At 33.6% G+C, this 18957-nt stretch overlaps 1 protein-coding gene across 1 annotated transcript in view; it reads right to left on the reverse strand.

Moving 5' to 3' along the window:
* Positions 1-12077, reverse strand: part of ABCB5 (ATP binding cassette subfamily B member 5) — a 118855-nt gene extending 106778 nt beyond the window's left edge. Inside the window, 4 exon segments of the mRNA XM_082473920.1 lie at positions 5195-5249; positions 7684-7834; positions 9493-9547; positions 11687-12077. Of these exon segments, the coding sequence (XP_082330046.1) occupies positions 5195-5249; positions 7684-7834; positions 9493-9547; positions 11687-11739 (314 nt within the window). The 5' untranslated portion in view covers positions 11740-12077.
* Positions 12078-18957: the final 6880 nt, after the last annotated feature.

Consider the following 18957-nt stretch of genomic DNA (forward strand, 5'->3'; position numbering starts at 1 on the left):
AAGATAAGAAGTCCCTATTCGTGAAGAGTTTACATTCCTGTGGGAGGAGACAGACAACACACAAAGAAAAAGAATTTCAAGTTGTTCTATGAGGAAAGTAAACAGGGTGATAGGTCATGGAAAAACTGGTGGGTAAAGGTGAGTTGGGAGAGCTAGTGAAGATAAAAAGAGTGATTAAGAAAAATTTCTTTGAGGAAATGATATTATGGCTGGGATCCAAAAGGAGAAATGGAGCCAGCCATAAAAAAGCAAGAAGAAGAGCATTCCAGGGACAGAGAAAAGCAAGTAATAAGGTCAGAGGCAGGAAAGAGCTTAGCATGTTCCCAGAAGAAAAGAAGTCCAAAGAGTTATGAAATTATGAGGCTGGAGAATTTGGCATATCATAGGGCTCTTAGCTATGGTGCATTGTACAGGTTTTCTTCCAAGAGAAACAGAAGACCATTTAAGCGTAGAATGTTCTTATCTATTCAAATTTTTAAAATATTACTCTGGGTCCTCTGTGGAGAATGGATGGAGGTTACAACAAAGCAAAACAGACAGTTTAGTTAGGAGGTTATTGCAGTGGTCAAGGTGAGAAGGATGGAGGCTTGGATGTAGATGGTAGAAGCTGATTGCAAAGAAGTAGACAGATTCTAGATATATTTTGGAAATACAACAACAAACAAGAATTGCCAATGTACTGGATGTGAGGAATGCAGGAAGGGAAGAAAGTAAGGATAACTCCTTAGATTTTGTCTTCAGCAACTAAGTGAATGGGGTGCCATTTACAGATGTGGGAGACTGAGACAGGAACAGATTTGCAGGAGATATCAAGTGTTTTGATTTAGACATAAGTCTGACATGCATATTAAACGTCAAAGTGGATATCAAGTAAGCTGAAAATGAGAGTCTGAAGTGCTGGAGAGGGGTATAGGCTGGAGATGGAAATTTGAAAGTCACCAGCTTATAGGTGGCAATTAAAGTATTGGCTGAGATCATCCACAGAGACAGAGAATAAAGTATAGATAAAAAAGAGGACAAAGGACTGAGCTCAGGGACTCTCCAAACATGGTAGAGTTTAAGGTGAAGGCAAAGAGCCAGTAAAGAAAGCTGAGAAGTGGCCAGTGAGGTAGTTGGAAATCCAGGAGACTAAAGTATCAAGAAAAGCACAGAGGACCATACACTTGAGTCTCATTATTCCCAGATTCTGTGTTGGCAAATGTGCCTGCTCAATGAAATTTATTTGTAATCCAAAAATCAATGTTTGCTGTTTTCATTGTTATTTATGGACATGTGTAGAGTGGCAAAAATTTTGAGTCACCCAACACAGGTACTCCCAGCTCAGGCTGAACAAGGCAACACTCTGCTTTTTTGTTTGTGCCCTCATACTGTAAACAAGTGTCATTTTTGTGATCTAGGTAGTGGCAAGTTTTTCTAATTTTTGTGCTTTTTGTTGATGTTTTCACTGTTTAAAACGACTCTCAAGAAGCATGCTGAAGTGCTGTCTAGTGTTCCTAAGTGCAAGGAAGCTGTGATGTGCCCTATGGCACATGAAAATACATGTGTTAGATAAGCGTCGTTCAGACATGAGTTATAGTGCTGTTGACCGTGAGTTCAATGATAATCAGTTGATGAAAATGTTGTGACTGGAGGTTCACAGAAACCAGGAAGCAATGGTTCTGTATTTGCTAATTCAGTGTTCATGATGACTTTAAAAGAACATAATTATTACAATAACGAGAATTGACTGTTTTCTAATAAGAGGGATTGTTCAAGGACAGCATAGAACACTATAGGTTTAATAGAAATCTTATTGAACTTTTTTTAATGTTGTGGGGAAAATGTTTGCAATATTATAAGAGAAAACTGGGTTAAAAGATCAAATGCAAAGGAGAAAATAAAGACTTGTACACAGAAAACTACAAAATATTGTTGGGAGAAATTAAAGAAGATCTGAATAAATGTATTGGAAGACTCAATGTTGTGAAGATGACAATCTGCCCAAATTAATCTATAGATTCAATTAATCCCTGTCAAAATCCCAGCAGGCTATTTTGCAGAATTTGACGAGTAATCCCAAAATATATGTAGAAATATATGTAGAAATGAAATGTCTAAAAAGAAGATTGAAGTTGGAGGACTTTCATTTCCTGATTTTTAAAAATGTATTTATCTATTTAAACTCTAAAACTATAGTACTCAAGGCAGTGTGATACCAGCATAAGGACAGACTGTCAATAAATGCAACAAAAATGAGAGAACAGAAGCTAGCTCTTACACTTATGGGCATTTGATTTTTAGCAAAGGTGCCAAGGCAATTCAATGTAGAAAAAATAGTTTTTTCAAGAAAGAGTCTTGGGGCAAATGAAAAAAAGAAGTGCAAAAAAGAATTGAGACCCTTACCTCACAACAGTCACAAAAATGAACTCAAAATGGATCATAGACCTAAGTGTCTGAGCTAAAATGTTGAAATTTCTAGAAGAAAATGTAGAAGAGAATCTTCACGATCCTATGCAAAGAATTCTTAAATGCAAAAGGAAAATCCATAAAAGAAAAACCTGAGAAACTGTACCTAATCAAAATTTAAAACTTTTCTGTTTCAAAAGGAATCTTTAAGAAAATGAAAAGACTAGCCACACATTAGGAGAAAATATATGCCAATCATATATCTGACAAAGAACTTGTATCTAGAATTTACAAAGAACTTTCAGAATTCAACGTTAAGACAAACAACACAGTAAAATAGGCAAAATATTTGAATATGCGCTTCACCATAGAAATATATGAATGCTTAAAAAGTAAATAAATGCTCATTCGGGAAATGCAAATTAAAGTCACAATACGATACCACGTCATACCTACACAATGGCTATAATAAAAAAGACAATGACAAGTGTTGGTGAAGATGTGGAGAAACTGGAACAGTTACACATTGTTGGTGGGAAAGTAAAATGATATATCCACTTTGGAAAACAGTTTGGCAGTTTCTTAAAAAGATAAACATAAACTTACCATATGACCCAGCAATTCTACTCCTAGGTATCTACCCAAGAGAAATAAAAACATATGTCCACACAAAGATTTATATATCAGTGTTCATAGATTCGTTATTTTTAAATAGCAAAAAAATGGAAACACTCCAGAAGTCCATCATCTGGTGAACAGATAAACAAAACATGATATATCCTTGCAATGGATTACTATTAAGCAATGAAAAGGAATCAACTACTGATACACATCATAGCATGGGTGAACTTCAAAATCATTGCACTTAATAAAAGAAGCCAGGTGCAAAACCCTACATGTATGTTTCCAAGCACATGTAATGTCTAAAAAAATGCAAATCTTTAAAGATAGCAGATAAGAAGTTGCTTGGGGCTGGGGGTGGAAATGGGGATTGATTGCAAAGGAGGAGTCTTATTTTCAGAATAATTGTCTGATAAGTAAGACAAAGGCACAGACAACATTAAAACATTAAAATTACATAAAACCATGAGTCATTGTCTTTGGAAAATAGGTAAAATAACATTTTTCAATTCTTGATTATTATAGATGTAAGAGGTATTATCTTATCCCCACCAAAAAAGTTATATAAAACAAGGTTTCCCAGAAATGTGTTCATCAAAACATTGGCTCAGCAGGATGTTTAGTTTCCATAGTCAAACAGGTTTGGAAAACTTTGATTAAATTGAGCCTTAAGTATGCTTATCTGTCCTAAGTGTATCCAAGGAGGCTGTCATATACAGTGTTTTCTGAACCATTTTGACTATGGAACCCTTCTTCACCATATACCTCAAATATTTCCAAAACAGTACACTGGTTTGAGAAACAATAGCATAACAAATACAACATTATAAATGTTAAGAATGTTTCCTTATAAGTTTAGTAATCTCTTAATAACCATACATAGATTACATCGACATATCTTATTCTCCCTTTTATTATGTTTTTAAGATAGATGCCCCTATTTTTAAAAGTTCCAAACTTTTTTGTAAGGAACTCATACTTAATGATTGTAACATCAGAACCCTGCTTTAATATCGTAAGACCAGAATTCAGTAGAAGGCAGTTCCTGGATCCTAATCAGGAATTTTTAAAAGATGGAACATAAATAAACTTTATGTAAAAAGTGCTAAAAAATAGAAACTTTCCCTCAAAGAAAGTTGAGACTGCAGCAAAGCACAACTTGAGGCAGCATTATTCACACTGTAGTCCAGAGCAGCACTGTCCAATAGAATGTTCTGTGATGAAGAAAATGTTCCATATTTGTGCTGTACAATATGGCAGCCAGCCATATGTGACTTGACCACTTGGCAAGTGACTGAGAATGAGAAACTGAATTTTAAATTTTATCTAATTTTAATTAATTGAAGATTAAGTAGTCACATGAGGCTGTGGCTAACTGTGGAAGGTCAAGAATTATGGCCCAGAGAGTGTCACTACAATGTGATGGATGTCTCTTGGGGTTGTGTAGGATGGAGGCTTCATTTTTGGAGGAAAAGAATAAGAGATCACTTAGGTCTGATAAGACTGTTAGTTTCAGTGAGGCAATACTGAAATCCAGTGAATATACTCAGTAAGGTTGCATTTCTCTAACAAACTCAACACATGTGACAGAGGAAAGCATACTGCTTAATACACAAGCTTACAAAAACAAAATTATAATAAATGATCTATTTCAGACTTTATAATTTTTAGTCTGAATACAACTTTACTGTAATAGTCTGAATAATTAGTCTCCAAAATTAGTCTGAATAAAACTTTACTCTTTTTATTTTTTTATTTTACTATTTGTTGCACACATCTTCTTGGCTTTTAAAGTTTACAGAAGTGGCATTTTTCTGTAAGTTTTGTAAGAAAAAAATTTTAAAAAGGAAAAACTAGTCATTTAACCTCTAGGTTATGTACCTTCAGTTCTAGGAAACAAAATTTATATAAAAATGCAAATCCCAAAACAACATTTCTATTGATGAAAATTTTGTCAAAACTTAAAGCATATGAACTTATATACCTTTCAAGTAGGAGAAGAAATTATAATTACACAATTATAATGTGTAATTATATTTTCTATACCAAATGAAAGACGAGGACGTGTTTGCTTTACTCATTTATATGTAATATTAATGATCAGACAAACATTTCAGTTTTCTTCCTTATAAGTATTGAATAAAGCAGCATGCAATGAATATGATATTAACATTTCATTTGGACTTACACAATCATATCTTCATTCACCTTCTCTTGAGACTGAGTACAGTTCCGATAATTTGCTGTAAAAAAGTTTTTTAAATTATAAAGGAAATTAATAAATTTATAATTGGCCATGACGTCTTTTATACATAGCCCTCCAAACCAAATATAGTCCCTTCTCAAGAAAATGGACTTAATGACTACACACTGGTTAATGATCATCTTATTTTCTATTCTTTAACCTAAAATTTGAAATTATTATCTCTGGTTTCAGGAAGCACACATGCAACATGAAAAATTACAAGGAAATATTAACCATGTAGCTCATATGTGGAAAGAATTCTTTAGGACATCTCAGATTTCAGGTAACAGGTAAGTAAGTAACAGAATTTTCCTTTCCTGTCAAAATTATGCATTTAGAATTCAGTTTGAGATACCCCAGGGAGTAATTTAGAAAATCCAAGAAAAGCAAGAACACCAATGAAAGTTGTAGAGGTAGGAGTCACAGGAAAAATTTAAAAGAAGCTCATTGAAATTTGTTGGGTATAACAAGGATAGCAACATCATAAAATGGTATTTAAATAATCCTTGGTTTACCAGTTTGCCATGTAAACTTTTCTATATATATTCTAGGAAAAACTACATCATACATTAATTAGTATACCAAGGTTGTAATTTTACCAACAGCACAAAACAGTGGTTGATATCAACTATCATAATTTTCTTTCTTAAATGGCCATAATAAACATTTGTAATAAATTGCAGACAACATGCTCTTCATATCTTACATAACCACAGTAGCATCACATATGATGATGTCTATGATCTTTATTTATGTGCAATCATTTTTCCTTTATTCCATTTTTGGAATTGTGGTAGGAAGCATTTTAAAGCAGCTTATTACAAATATCAGAACTGACATAGAAGTATTAAAACTCAGTAGAAAGTTTTAATGAAATTTAACTGGGTTAATAAAGAGAATACATATTGTTTCTAAAAGTGGTTCCTACAGTCACATAAAAATGGCATAATGTCATTTTGGAGATTATATATATATATATATATATTTTTTTAATTTTTATTTATTTATTTATTTTTGGTTGTGTTGGGTCTTCGTTTCTGTGCGAGGGTTTTCTCTAGTTGCGGCACGCGGGGGCCACTCTTCATCGCGGTGCGTGGGCCTCTCACTATCGCGGCCTCTCTTGTTGCGGAGCACAGGCTCCAGACGCGCAGGCTCAGTAGTTGTGGCTCACGGGCCTAGTTGCTCCACAGCATGTGGGATCTTCCCAAACCAGGGCTTGAACCCGTGTTCCCTGCATTGGCAGGCAGATTCTCAACCACTGCACCACCAGGGAAGCCGGAGATTATATTAATAGACGTAGAATGTGCAAAAGTTCGGTGCTGGCATAAAAATGGGCCTCCGATCAATATGATAGTTATTATTCATATTTTCAATTGTAGAAGCAAAAAAAATCCTCCTCTATTATTATTTAGAAAACAAATGTTAGAAGGTTGAGGACATATGCCTTAATATCTCCATTTCTCTTTAATAATATGTTATACCACTAATATCCATGTATTTATCTAAATCTTTATCAACCTCTTTATGTGTTCATTACATTTGAAAAAACACACAATGAAACTCGAGAAACATGGAGAAGCCTTAAACAAAAACAAAATTAAAATTCAGTAATATCAGTCAGGTATGTATTGACTATCCTATCTAAAGCTGACTAAGCAATCAATTATAGAGCAGATCTAACCAAAGGAGTACTCCTAAACAGACTGCCTTAGGTTGCTAGGCTTATTCTTTCTCCCTCCTGCCCTCCTTCCCTCCCTCCCTCCTTCCTTTTCTTCACTCACTCATTGAGAGAGAGAGAGAGAGAGAGAGACATATTTGGCAATCAATAAATATCTGCTCAATGAATTGGCAGTTCCATTTGTTTTACAAAGTGACATCTTTACCTTCTATCATTAAAATATCAAAAAATTAATAACTGTGTAGACACGATATCCTCACATGGAAGATGGAGGCTATGGATTTATTCACTTAAACAAGACTGGGGCATTTGAAAAATTAGGTTTTGGATGGAAAATAAGAGGGTATGAATTAGTATTTAAAGTCAAATAGGGCACAGATGGTCTCCAGCCTGCCAACTCACCTTACAGATTTTGGACTTGCCAGCTTCCATAATTGTGTGAACGAATTTCTTAAAACAAATCTCTCTCTCTCTCCCTCTCCCTCTCTCTCTACATAAACACACACACAGACACACACACACACACACACACACACACACACACACACACATTGTATTGGTTCTGTTTCTTTGAAGAATTTTGACAAATACAGATTTTGGTTCTTTGGTCCCTTGGCAATACAGAAGAATAAATGACTTAAATATTATATAGATATTGTTTGACAAGAAAATAATCTGTATTATGAGTTTAATGTTTGTTTTATTTAATGCTTTTGAGTCCCTAGCAATATAGAAAAGTAAATATTGTACTCACTTGTGTTGGTTTTGACTAGACATCCACTGATAAGGCTGTCACTCATTTCTCCTAAAATCAGTGACATTACAGGAAGACAGGCCCCATTTACTAGTGATGCTAGTAATCCTAGGATCATGAGTGTGATGTCCAGTCCATCAGCAAAGCGAAACTGAGGAAAACAAATAAAACATGGTAGCACGATATCTGTTAAAAACAAACACCAAAAACCAACCTACAGTTTTTGCCATCAAGTAAATGTTATTTTACAAATTAAGAGGCCAAATAAATGTATAAAATCATGGATAAGTATTTATATATAAAGTAAAAAAAGCCCCTGATCTTAAGGGTTTACAATGTACTTTGGAGAAACTATTGAAAAATAAGGTAGAAAAATCAGTACCAATTGTAGATCTGTGACACAAGTCAGGTCAGATGTGCATATAAATCAGAAACTTCCTTCCATTTGGTTGATTCTGAAATAAATTATGATATTTGAAAAGTCTGTAAGGACAATATCTTGGCTTAATGAAATATCTTGCCTTATGAAAGTTGATCTTCAAATTTTCAGTTCCCTAGGTGTATCAACATAACAGCAATGACACAACTAAGTGCAGAGAACAGTAACTATCTAGTAAAAATTAGTTCACCAAATGTAATGAATCATATTTTTCATTCTTATTTTAAATTCCTCAAATTTTTTGTATCCAGGACAACATCTATGCTGTAAATAAGGGTCTATGATAATTTTAAGGCTGTTTGGAATGAGAAAGGAATACCTGAAAGTCAAATAGTGAACACTTTGTAGTCTATGCTATAATGGGTCCCTACAGCACTATTCCAAAACCAACACTTGAACAAAACTTGAAAAAGTGGATTATTTATCTTACTGAGAGGGGTCAAGATAAAACGTATAAGGTATTGAAATAAAATTAGATTTGAATAGCAGCAAAAGGAATTTAGTACGTATTTTATGAATGGATATTAAGAAAATTTCATGTTTTTCCATTCACTCATGCAATAGCTAATAAATATTTATGGAGTAACTGCCATAGTATTGTACTCAGTACTACAGATGATAAGAAGGTATCTGCTCCTCCACCTTCCCCTAGAATAGTGTGTTATCTCCTTGATAAAGCTTGTCATGTTCTGCTACTTTCCAGGTTTTTAAATTTTTGACTTTTGAAAAAACAGGCACTGCTGCCTATGTATTTCTAATGACAATGACAACCAGGCTGACATAGAGGTTAGGTCGGTGGAGGTGATGTTTTAGGAACACGTCTGAAAATGTTCCTTGAACATAGTCCCAAAGAATTGTGCTGCCACTTTTTGATGCATAGGATTTATAAAATATTTATGTAATTTTTTTTATTTAAAAAGGATTTATAACATTTTAAAAATAATAAAAGCAACTCATTTCAATGTATTTTCATTGGAAAATACTGAAATGTAAACATACAATAGCAAGAGTCACTCATAATTCCCCACTACTGAGAAATAACCTCTGATAACATTTATGCAGCACACACACACACACACACACTTGTCTGCACATACATACACACATATACACGCTTTTTTGGGCAAAATTGGATCATTGTATGGATATTGTGTTATTTTTCTTATCTCTTATTGTGGAACTTATGGGTTATTTATATATATTGATATTTTTCCTATTGGAAATAATAGCTTAATGAATTCTTTTCTTAAAATTCCCCTTTTCCCCAAATAGATGTAAATTATCAAACAAAAACAATCATTCTATGCACTCCTGACAATTCTCTAAAATTTTCTGATACATAGACATACTTTCTAACTAATTTCACTTACTATCTCAGTAGGTCCAACAACTTGCTGTCTTACTTTGGGCAGTTCTTGCAGTTTTCTGGAAAACAAATGTTTACAATGGAAAGATTACCATGTGAATATAATTTGCAAAATTTTCTAATTAAAATTGTGTTGAAGTGTCAAATTTCACTCATTGGTAACAAGTTTATGTCAACGTTGACATTTTAAAAACAAACAATGATAGACAGTACAAAGATTTTTAGTATAATCACTGGGAAAGTTTAAGTCACCACTGGTTGTCTCTACATTATTTAGGTAACAACTGAAGACACACATCTGGAGTAGAATTTTTTTTTATTGTGGTAAAAGACACATAACATAGAACTTACTATCTTAACTATTTTTAAGTGTGTAGCTCAGTGGTATTAAGTACAATCACACCGTTGTGCTACCATCACCATCACCCAGAGAACTCTCATCTTGCCAAACTGAAACTCTATAACCATTAAATAACTCCTCCCCCATAGCCACTGGCAATCACCATTGTACTTTCTGTCTCTAGGAATCTGACTACTATAGGTACTTCATTTTAGTGGACTCATACAGTATTTTGTTTTTTTCTGAAGGGCTTATCTCGCTTAGCATAATGTCTTCAAGTTTTATCCATGTTGTAGCACATGTCAGAATTTTCCTCCTTTTTAAGGCTGAATACTATTCCATTGTGTGTGTGTGTATATATATATATATATATATATATATATATCCCACACTTTGTTCATTCATTCACCAGCAATGAACACTTAGGTTTCTTCTACTTTTTGGCTATTGTGAATAATACTGCTATGAATATGGGTATACAACTATCTTTCTAAGTCCTTGTTTTCAATTCTTTTGTATCCAAGAGTAGAAAAGCTGGATCATGTGGTAATTCTATTTTTAATTTCTTGAGGAATCACCATACTGTTTTCCATAGTAGCTGCATCATTTTACATTCCCACCAACCATGCACAAGTGTTCGAATTTCTCTATATCCTCAACAAAACTTCATTTTTTCTGTTTTATTTTATTATTACTATTTTTTTAATAGTAGCCTTCCTAACGGGTATGAGGTGGTAGATTAGAATTTTCAAACCCTTTGTAACAAATTACTCAAGAGCAACTGAGAGCTTTAAATGAAAGTTCTATTGAATACACATTAAACAAATGTACTGAGAATTTTGTCCCCCATTGAAAATTTCATTTCTTAGCTCACATTTCAAGGAGTTCCAGATGAAGAATGTAAATTTTTGTCCATTGATTTCAGAGAAATCTATAATCTGTCAATTACACACACACACACACACACACACACATATAAGATTATGAAACTTTAAAAGAAGGGTGGAGGGGATCAGATTAAATTTTCTAAGAAAGACGTCACAGAAGGATGAACTTCCAAGTCTTTTCTTCAGCTTTATAACATATTGTTCTGGCGGCTTTGATAAATGACAAGTCACTTAATTTTATTCCATCTGAAGTTAATAATTTACTTGTATATTGGGCCAGCTTTCTCTGAGATGATTCACAGATGACAAAAAAATATTTCTTCAAGATTATAAAGGCTACAACCCCTTCTCCCTACCCAAATGTGGATTTTAAAGCTTAAGACCTAGTAAGTTATCTTGTTTTGATAAATTTTGTTTCAGGAATATTAAATAAACAGTGATCTAGAGGGGTTCACTACCGTTTTACAGTTTATACATCAAAATGTAACACAATTATTATGGTAAAAGTGGAAATTAAAGATTTTAAATCATTTCCATTTTAAATCTCTAAATTAATGAATTATAGGTGTAGGAAATTTTATAACACACATATGAACACACACATAGACACCTACTTACTGAAAAAATAATCAGAATCCAATATTTTGTTATGTGCCACATGGAATGAAGGACTCATGGAGAATTAAAACATAAATATTCAAGTATGTTCTCTCTATATGCTGGTAAACTATAAGAAATTCAGAAGAATAAATATCTGAAGTAAATACTAAATCAGTAAATCCTGTAGCTATTACACTTCCTAAATTTACTATTAAACCACTTATAACACTGATTATGTTGAAGTCCAGCAAAATGCAAACAGCCCTGCTATTTTTGGAAAAAGACTATAAACATTTTTGCTGCAGCTGAGAAAAGGGTAAGGTATATTTGATGTTGCAGAACAGTTTTTGTAGAATTTCGGCAAAGCTTACCTATTTCTCTGATAATTTTCTTGCATTTCTTCAACACTTTCAGAATTTGCCATCTTATTTACAATGTAACTCTTCTGAAATAAAATATTAACAAGTATATCATGATGATGTGAATTTTTATCACTTAGTCGATATAAAGCATTCTTTACATCCCTAACAGCTTCTAAGAAAGCATGCTTCTGAGATTCACCCTGCCTCCACCACCCCCCACTCCAAATGAAGTTTCTGGTTACCTAACTCACCAACTCAGAGTTTTTTTGTTTCTTTGTTTTTTAAACATCTTTATGTTTAAACATATTTACAATGGTGTGTTAGTTTCTGCTTTATAACAAAGTGAATCAGTTATACATATACATATGTTCCCATATCTCTTCCCTCTTGCATCTCCCTCCCTCCCACCCTCCCTATCCCACCCCTCTAGGTGGTCACAAAGCACCGAGCTGGTCTCCCTGTGCTATGCAACTCAGAGTTTTTTATGAATTTATAACTTCTTTGCTTCATTCTGGGCTTAGATTTGGAGCTAATAAAATTCTAGAAATGGAATAAAAGGAGGAAAGCCAGACTCCATGAACAATGCATGTCTTCCCAGAACGTTAGATTTTATTCCTATTCTGACCCTGATTTTATTGTTAATGATGAAAATCTTTAAATTAACTATTGCTTAGTTTTCTCTGTAAAGAAACTGATGCAGTAGTTTCTGTTAGCCAGCAGCTTGAAGGACTAGGGTTTTTAGTTCACCAAATATAAGGAAGGTAGAGCTCCTACCATATATGAATTAACAGCTCTTAAAAATTAGAATAGTAAAAAACCTCATTTATTATTAAAATTATATTAAGCATAATGTATTATTCCTTTAGATGATACTTTAGGATCTTAGCTTGTCTTAAGCTGCAGTTATCAATATAAACTATCATTTCATTGCAAATATGCAGAGATGTTTTTGCCTCAATCTGATTTGTTAGACCATGTAACGTATTTCCTATATTAGGATTAATATTAATATTAATATATAATTAATATATTATATTTATAATATATTATATTATATTATTAATATATATTATAATATATAATATTAATATTAATATATAATTAATATATTAATTAATATAATTAGGATTATAACAAATATAAATTTAAACTCTAGAGTGAAATTAGTTATTAATTAAATACTACCTAAGCCTCTGTAAAAACCTGTAAAATACACTTTCAAATAGTATGCTTCTCCATGAAGAAATGATCACAATGAGTCAGAAATGGTTTTAGCACTTGAGAAGGAAGACATGATACAAATACATTGGCATATGCTTCCTGTTTTAGAAACCAATGGTCATAACTTCATACAAGAAATCTTCATAATTGCTGTACTGATGTTATACCATCTCCAGTTATTTAACGTATATGTAAGTAATTAAACTCTATCAATCATTACACTTTAGAAATTAACAGTTATATAATAAAACTCATAAATTCATAAAAAGAAACCAAAACAATTTAGGCCTACCTTGGTAAGTGCATGATCTCTTCATTTACACCAAAATTATGTGTAATTTACCCCCTCAACCAATAACTAACTGCTCTCTCAGAACTGTGCTTTGCTAAGCTTATTTTCTGATCATGCCTTAATATCTGATTACAACAATGGTGAATTTCCAGGTAAAGCACACTGGGTTCTTCTTGTCATACTGTACTTGGGAAACAAAGTGAGCAAAGAAAATTCACTGAGCCAAATAAACACTCTTTTTATTTTTTTTAAGTTTAAATTTATTTTTTAGTTCGCTACAATTTAGATTTATTTATTTATTTTTAGTTCTCAGATGACTTTTCTTTTTTTAAATTTTTTTATCTTTATTTTTTTGTATCTTTATTGGAGTATAATTGCTTTACAATGTTGTGTTAGTTTCTGTTGTACAACAAAGTGAATAACCTATAAGTATACATATATTCCCATATCCCCTCTCTCTTGAGCCTCCCTCCGGTCCTCCCTATCCCACCCTTTTAGGTCGTCACAAAGCATCTAGCTGATCTCTCTGTGCTATGCAGCAGCTTCCCACTAGCCAATCATTTTACATTTGGTAGTGTATATATGTCAATGCTACTCTCTCACTTTGTCCCAGCTTCTCCTTCCCCTTGTCCTCAAGCCTGTTCTCTACGTCTGCATCTTTATTCCTGCCCTGCCACTAGGTTCATCAGTACCGTATTTTTTAGATCTTTTTTGACCTACCTCCTAGAGTAATGGAAATAAAATAAAAAATAAACAAATGGGACCTAATGAAACGTAAAAGATTTTACACAGCAAAGGAAACCATAAACAAGACAAAAATACAACCCTCAGAATGGGAGAAAATATTTGCAAATGAAGCAACTGACAAAGGATTAATCTGCAAAATATACAAGCAGCTCATGCAGCTCAATATCAAAAAAACAAATAACCCCATCCAAAAATGGGCAGACGACCTAAATAGACATTTCTCCAGAGAAGACATACAGATTGCCAACAAACACATGAAAAGATGCTCAACATCACTAATCATTAGAGAAATGCAAATCAAAACCTCAATGAGATATCACCTCACACTGGTCAGAATGACCATCATTAAAAAATCTACAAACAACAAATGCTGCAGAAGGTGTGGAGAAAAGGGAACCCTCCTGCACTGTTGGTGGGAATGTAAATTGATATAGCCACCTTGGAGAACAGTATGGAGGTTCCTTAAAAAACTAAAAATAGAACTACCATATGACCCAGCAATCCCACTACTGGGCATATACCCTGAGAAAACCATAATTCAAAAAGATACATGTGCCACTGTGTTCATTGCAGCACTATTTACAATTGCCAGGACATGGAAGCAACCTAAGTGTCCATTGAGAGATGAATGGATAAAGAAGATGGGGCACATATATACAATGGAATATTACTCAGCCATAAAAAGGGATGAAATTGAGTTATTTGTAATGAGGTGGATGGACCTAGAGTCTGTCATACAGAGTGAAGTAAGTCAGAAAGAGAAAAACAAATACCATGTACTAATGCACATATATGGAATCCAAAAAAACACTCTTTTTAAAGATGTGTAGTGTCTATATACCCAATTTTCTATTGTTTAGTCCCATAATATTTTTTAGTTAGCTGGGTTAGTAATTATAATAAGTAAAATAAATCTTTTCAATGTCAATGGCACATTTGCACAGCAAATATTCATTGACTAATCCTATATGAAAAGCATTCATTTAATTATCTCATTGTCGTTACCTGTAAATAATCACCTCCTTCTCTGATTTCCTTCTGAACTTTGCTCAAAGCTGTATTATGTTCATTGAAGCATTCTGACTTGTATTACAATTCATAGTTACCCTATTAGATTATATTTATTTACCTATTCCTTCATGAATTCATTGAAACAAATTTTGAGCTTATATGATGTGGCTGCTAGTTTATAAAAATAAAAAGATATTTTCCCATCTCCTAAGGAACTCACACACGGTTTTTCTCTGTACTACAGCCTCACTACTCAGTGTGGTCCCAAGACCAGCACAATCAGCAACACCTGGGACCTTGTATAATTTAAATTAAAAAAAAAATTGTGGTAAATCCTGTTCCATTGATTTAAATATCTGTTTTTATGCCAGTACCATAATGTTTTGATTACTGTAGCTTTGTAGTATAGTCTGAAGTCATGGAGCATGATTCCTCCGGCTCCATTCTTCTTTCTTAAGATTATTTTGGCTATTCAAGGTCTTTTGTGTTTCCATAGAAATTAAAAAAACTTTTTTTCTGATACTGTGAAAAATGCCATTGGTAATTTGATAGGGGTTGCATTGCATCTGTAGATTGCTTTCAGTAGTATGGTCATTTTCACAATGTTGATTCTTTTAATCCAAGAATACGGAATATCTTTCCATCTGGTTGTGTCATCTTTGATTTCTTTCATCAGCATCTATAGTTTTCAGGTCTTTTGCTTCCTTAGGTAGGTTTATTCCTAGGTATTTTATTTTTTTTTATGTGGTGGCAAATGGGATTGTCTTCTTAATTTCTTTCTTTTTTAAATTTAAGTATAGTTGATTTACAATGCTGTGTTAGTTTCAGGTGTACAGCAAAGTGACTCAGTTACACATACATATATATTAGACTCTTTTCCCTTGTAGGTTATTACAAAATATTGAGTAGAGTTCCCTGTGCTATACAGTAGGTCCTTGTTGGTTAACTATTTTATATATAGTAGTGTGTATATGTTAATCCCCAACTCCTAATTTATCCCTCCCCACCCGTTCCCTTTGGTAACCATAAGTTTGTTTTCTGTCTGTGGGTCTATTTCTGTTTTGTATATAAGTTCATTTGTATCATTTTTTTTAAGATTCCACATATAAATTATATATTTCTCTGTCTGACTTACTTCATTTACTATGATAACCCCTAGGTCCATCCATGTTGCTGCAAATTGCATTATTTCATTCTTCTTTTATGGCTGAGTAATATTCCAGTGTATAAGATGTGATATACTTACTTTTTCTTTCTGATCTTTTGTTGTTTGTGTATAAAAATGCAACAGATTTCTGTGTATTAATTTTGTATCCTGAAACTTTACCAAATTCGTTGATGACTGTAGTATCAATAGTTTTCTGGTAGTATTTTAGGATTTTCTATGTATGGTGTCATATCATCTGCAAACAGGGACAGTTTTACTTCTTCTTTTCCAATTTTTGATTCCTTTTATTTCTTTTTCTTCTCTGATTGCTGTGGCTAGGACTTCCAAACCTATGTTGAATAAAAGTGGCCAGAATGGGCATGCTTATAGAAAGCCCAGAAATAAACCCACACACTTATGGTCAATTAATCTATGACAAAGGAGGCAAGAATATACAATGGAGAAAAGACAGTATGTTCAATAAGTGGTGCTGGGAAAACTGGCAGCTACAAGTAAAGGAATGAAATTAGAACATTCTCTAACACCACATACAAAAACAAACTCAAAATGGATTGAAGACCTAAATGTTAAAACCAGATACTCTAACACTCCTAGAGGAAAACATAGGCAGAACACTCTTTGACATAAATTGCAGCAATATTTTTTTTGGATCCCTCCCCTAGAGTAATGGAAATAAAAACAAAAATAAACAAATGGGACCTAATTAAATGGAAAAGCTTTCTCACAGCAAAGGAAACCATAAACAAAACAGACAACCTGTGGTCTGGGAGAAAATATTTGCAAACAATGCTACTGGCAAGGGATTAATTTCCAAAATATACAAACATACAGTTCATACAGTTTATCATAAAAAAACAAACAAACAACCCAATCAAAAAATGGGCAGGAGACATAAATAGACATTTCTCCAAAGAAGACATACAGATGGCCAATAGGCACACAAAAAGATGCTCAATATTGCTAATTATTAGAGAAATGCAAATGAACACTACAATGAGGCATCACCTCACACCAGTCAGAATAGCCATCATTAAAATGTCTACAAATAATAAATGCTGGAGAGGCTGTGGAGAAAAAGAAACCCTCCTTCACTGTTGGTGGGAATATAAATTGGTACAGCCACTATGGAGGACAGTATGGCGGTTTCTGAAAAAACTAAAAATAGAGCTACCATATGATCCAGCAATCCCTTTCCTGGGTATGTATCCAGAGAAAACCATAATTCAAAAAGATAATGCACTCCAATGTTCATTGCAGCACTATTTACAATAGCCAGGACATGGAAGCAACCTAAATGTCCATCGACAGAGCAATGATAAAGAAGATGTGGTAGATATATACAATGGAATATTACTCAACCATAAAAAGCAATGAAATTGGGTCATTTGTAGAGACATGGATGGACCTAGAGATTGTCATTACAGACTGAAGTAAGTCAGAAAGAGAAAAACAAATATCATATATTAATGCATATATGTGGAATCTTGAAAAATGGTATAGATGATCTTATTTGCAAAGCAGAAGTAGAGATACAGGCGGAGAGAACAAATATATGGATATCAAGGCGGAAAGGGGGGTGTGAGGAATTGGGAGATTGGGATTGACATATATACACTATTGATACTATGTATAAAATAGGTAACTAATGAGAACCTACTGTATAGCACAGGGAACTGTACTCGATGCTCTGTAGTGACCTAAATGGGAAGGAAATCCAAAAAAGAGGGGATACATGTATATGTATAGCTGATTCACTTTGCTGCTGTAGAAAGTAACACAACATTGTAAAGCAATTATACTCCAATAAAAATTAAAAAAAAAAACAAGATCCAATTGTTTACATATCCTCTAATATTTATACTTTGCCTTACTGCATTTCCTGAAATGCTGTTATCCTCTTCCCTCCACATGTCTACCTAGATTGCAGAGTTGAGAATTATATATAAGAGCTCCAAAATTATATATATCTGATGTGATGGTTTATTTTATGTGTCAGTTTGGCTGGGCAATGGCACCCAGTTTTTTGATTAAACACCAATCTAAAGGATGTTGTGAAGGTAATTTTTTAGTTGTGATTGACATTTAGGTTAGTAGATTTTGAGTATAGCAGATTACCCTTCATAACGTGGGTGGGCATCATCTAATCTGTTAAAGCCCTAAGAGAGAAGACTGAGGTCCTCTAAAAAGGAAATAATTCTGCTTCAAGGACTGTCTTCAGACTCAAAATATCAACTTCTTGCTAGAATTTCTAGCCTCCTAGCTTGCCCTGAGGATTTGGGGCTTGCCAGCCACCACATTCATGTGAGCCAATTTTTAAAAATCAGTGCTCCCCATTTCCAATCTCTCTCTCTCTAGATAGACAGATACAGATAGATATAGATATAGACAAAACAAATAGGTTTTTCTGGAGAATCCTGACTATTACACCCAGCAAGACAGGAAGTTATGTGATGAATAGTACATAGAGTGACTATTCCAGCATCTACAAAGAACATTATGACCTAAATGGTTTTAACACACAGATGAGAAGGGCCCTGAGGTTAGTCTTTGGAGGATGGTTAAGATGTCAATAAATGGAGATTTGTGGAGGAGGAACAAGAACATAATTTCAGGAATGCAAAGGTGAATTATTTCACAATAGAGGCATGAGACCGTTCTGGTTAGAATGAACAGTTCATGCCAAAATCAAGGAAGAGATAAGGTAGATAAGATTGTAGAAGGCACTGCCCAATTTTTCAGGCAACTATTATAATTTTCTGAGAATGAGAGTGACAGGGCCATTGATATTTGATACATTTAATCTGATATCAAGGGTTGACTGTAAGGACCTGGGAAAAGACA

The sequence above is a fragment of the Balaenoptera physalus genome (genome assembly GCF_965194825.1).
Source record: "Balaenoptera physalus genome assembly, chromosome: 8".
Classification (NCBI taxonomy): domain Eukaryota; kingdom Metazoa; phylum Chordata; class Mammalia; order Artiodactyla; family Balaenopteridae; genus Balaenoptera; species Balaenoptera physalus.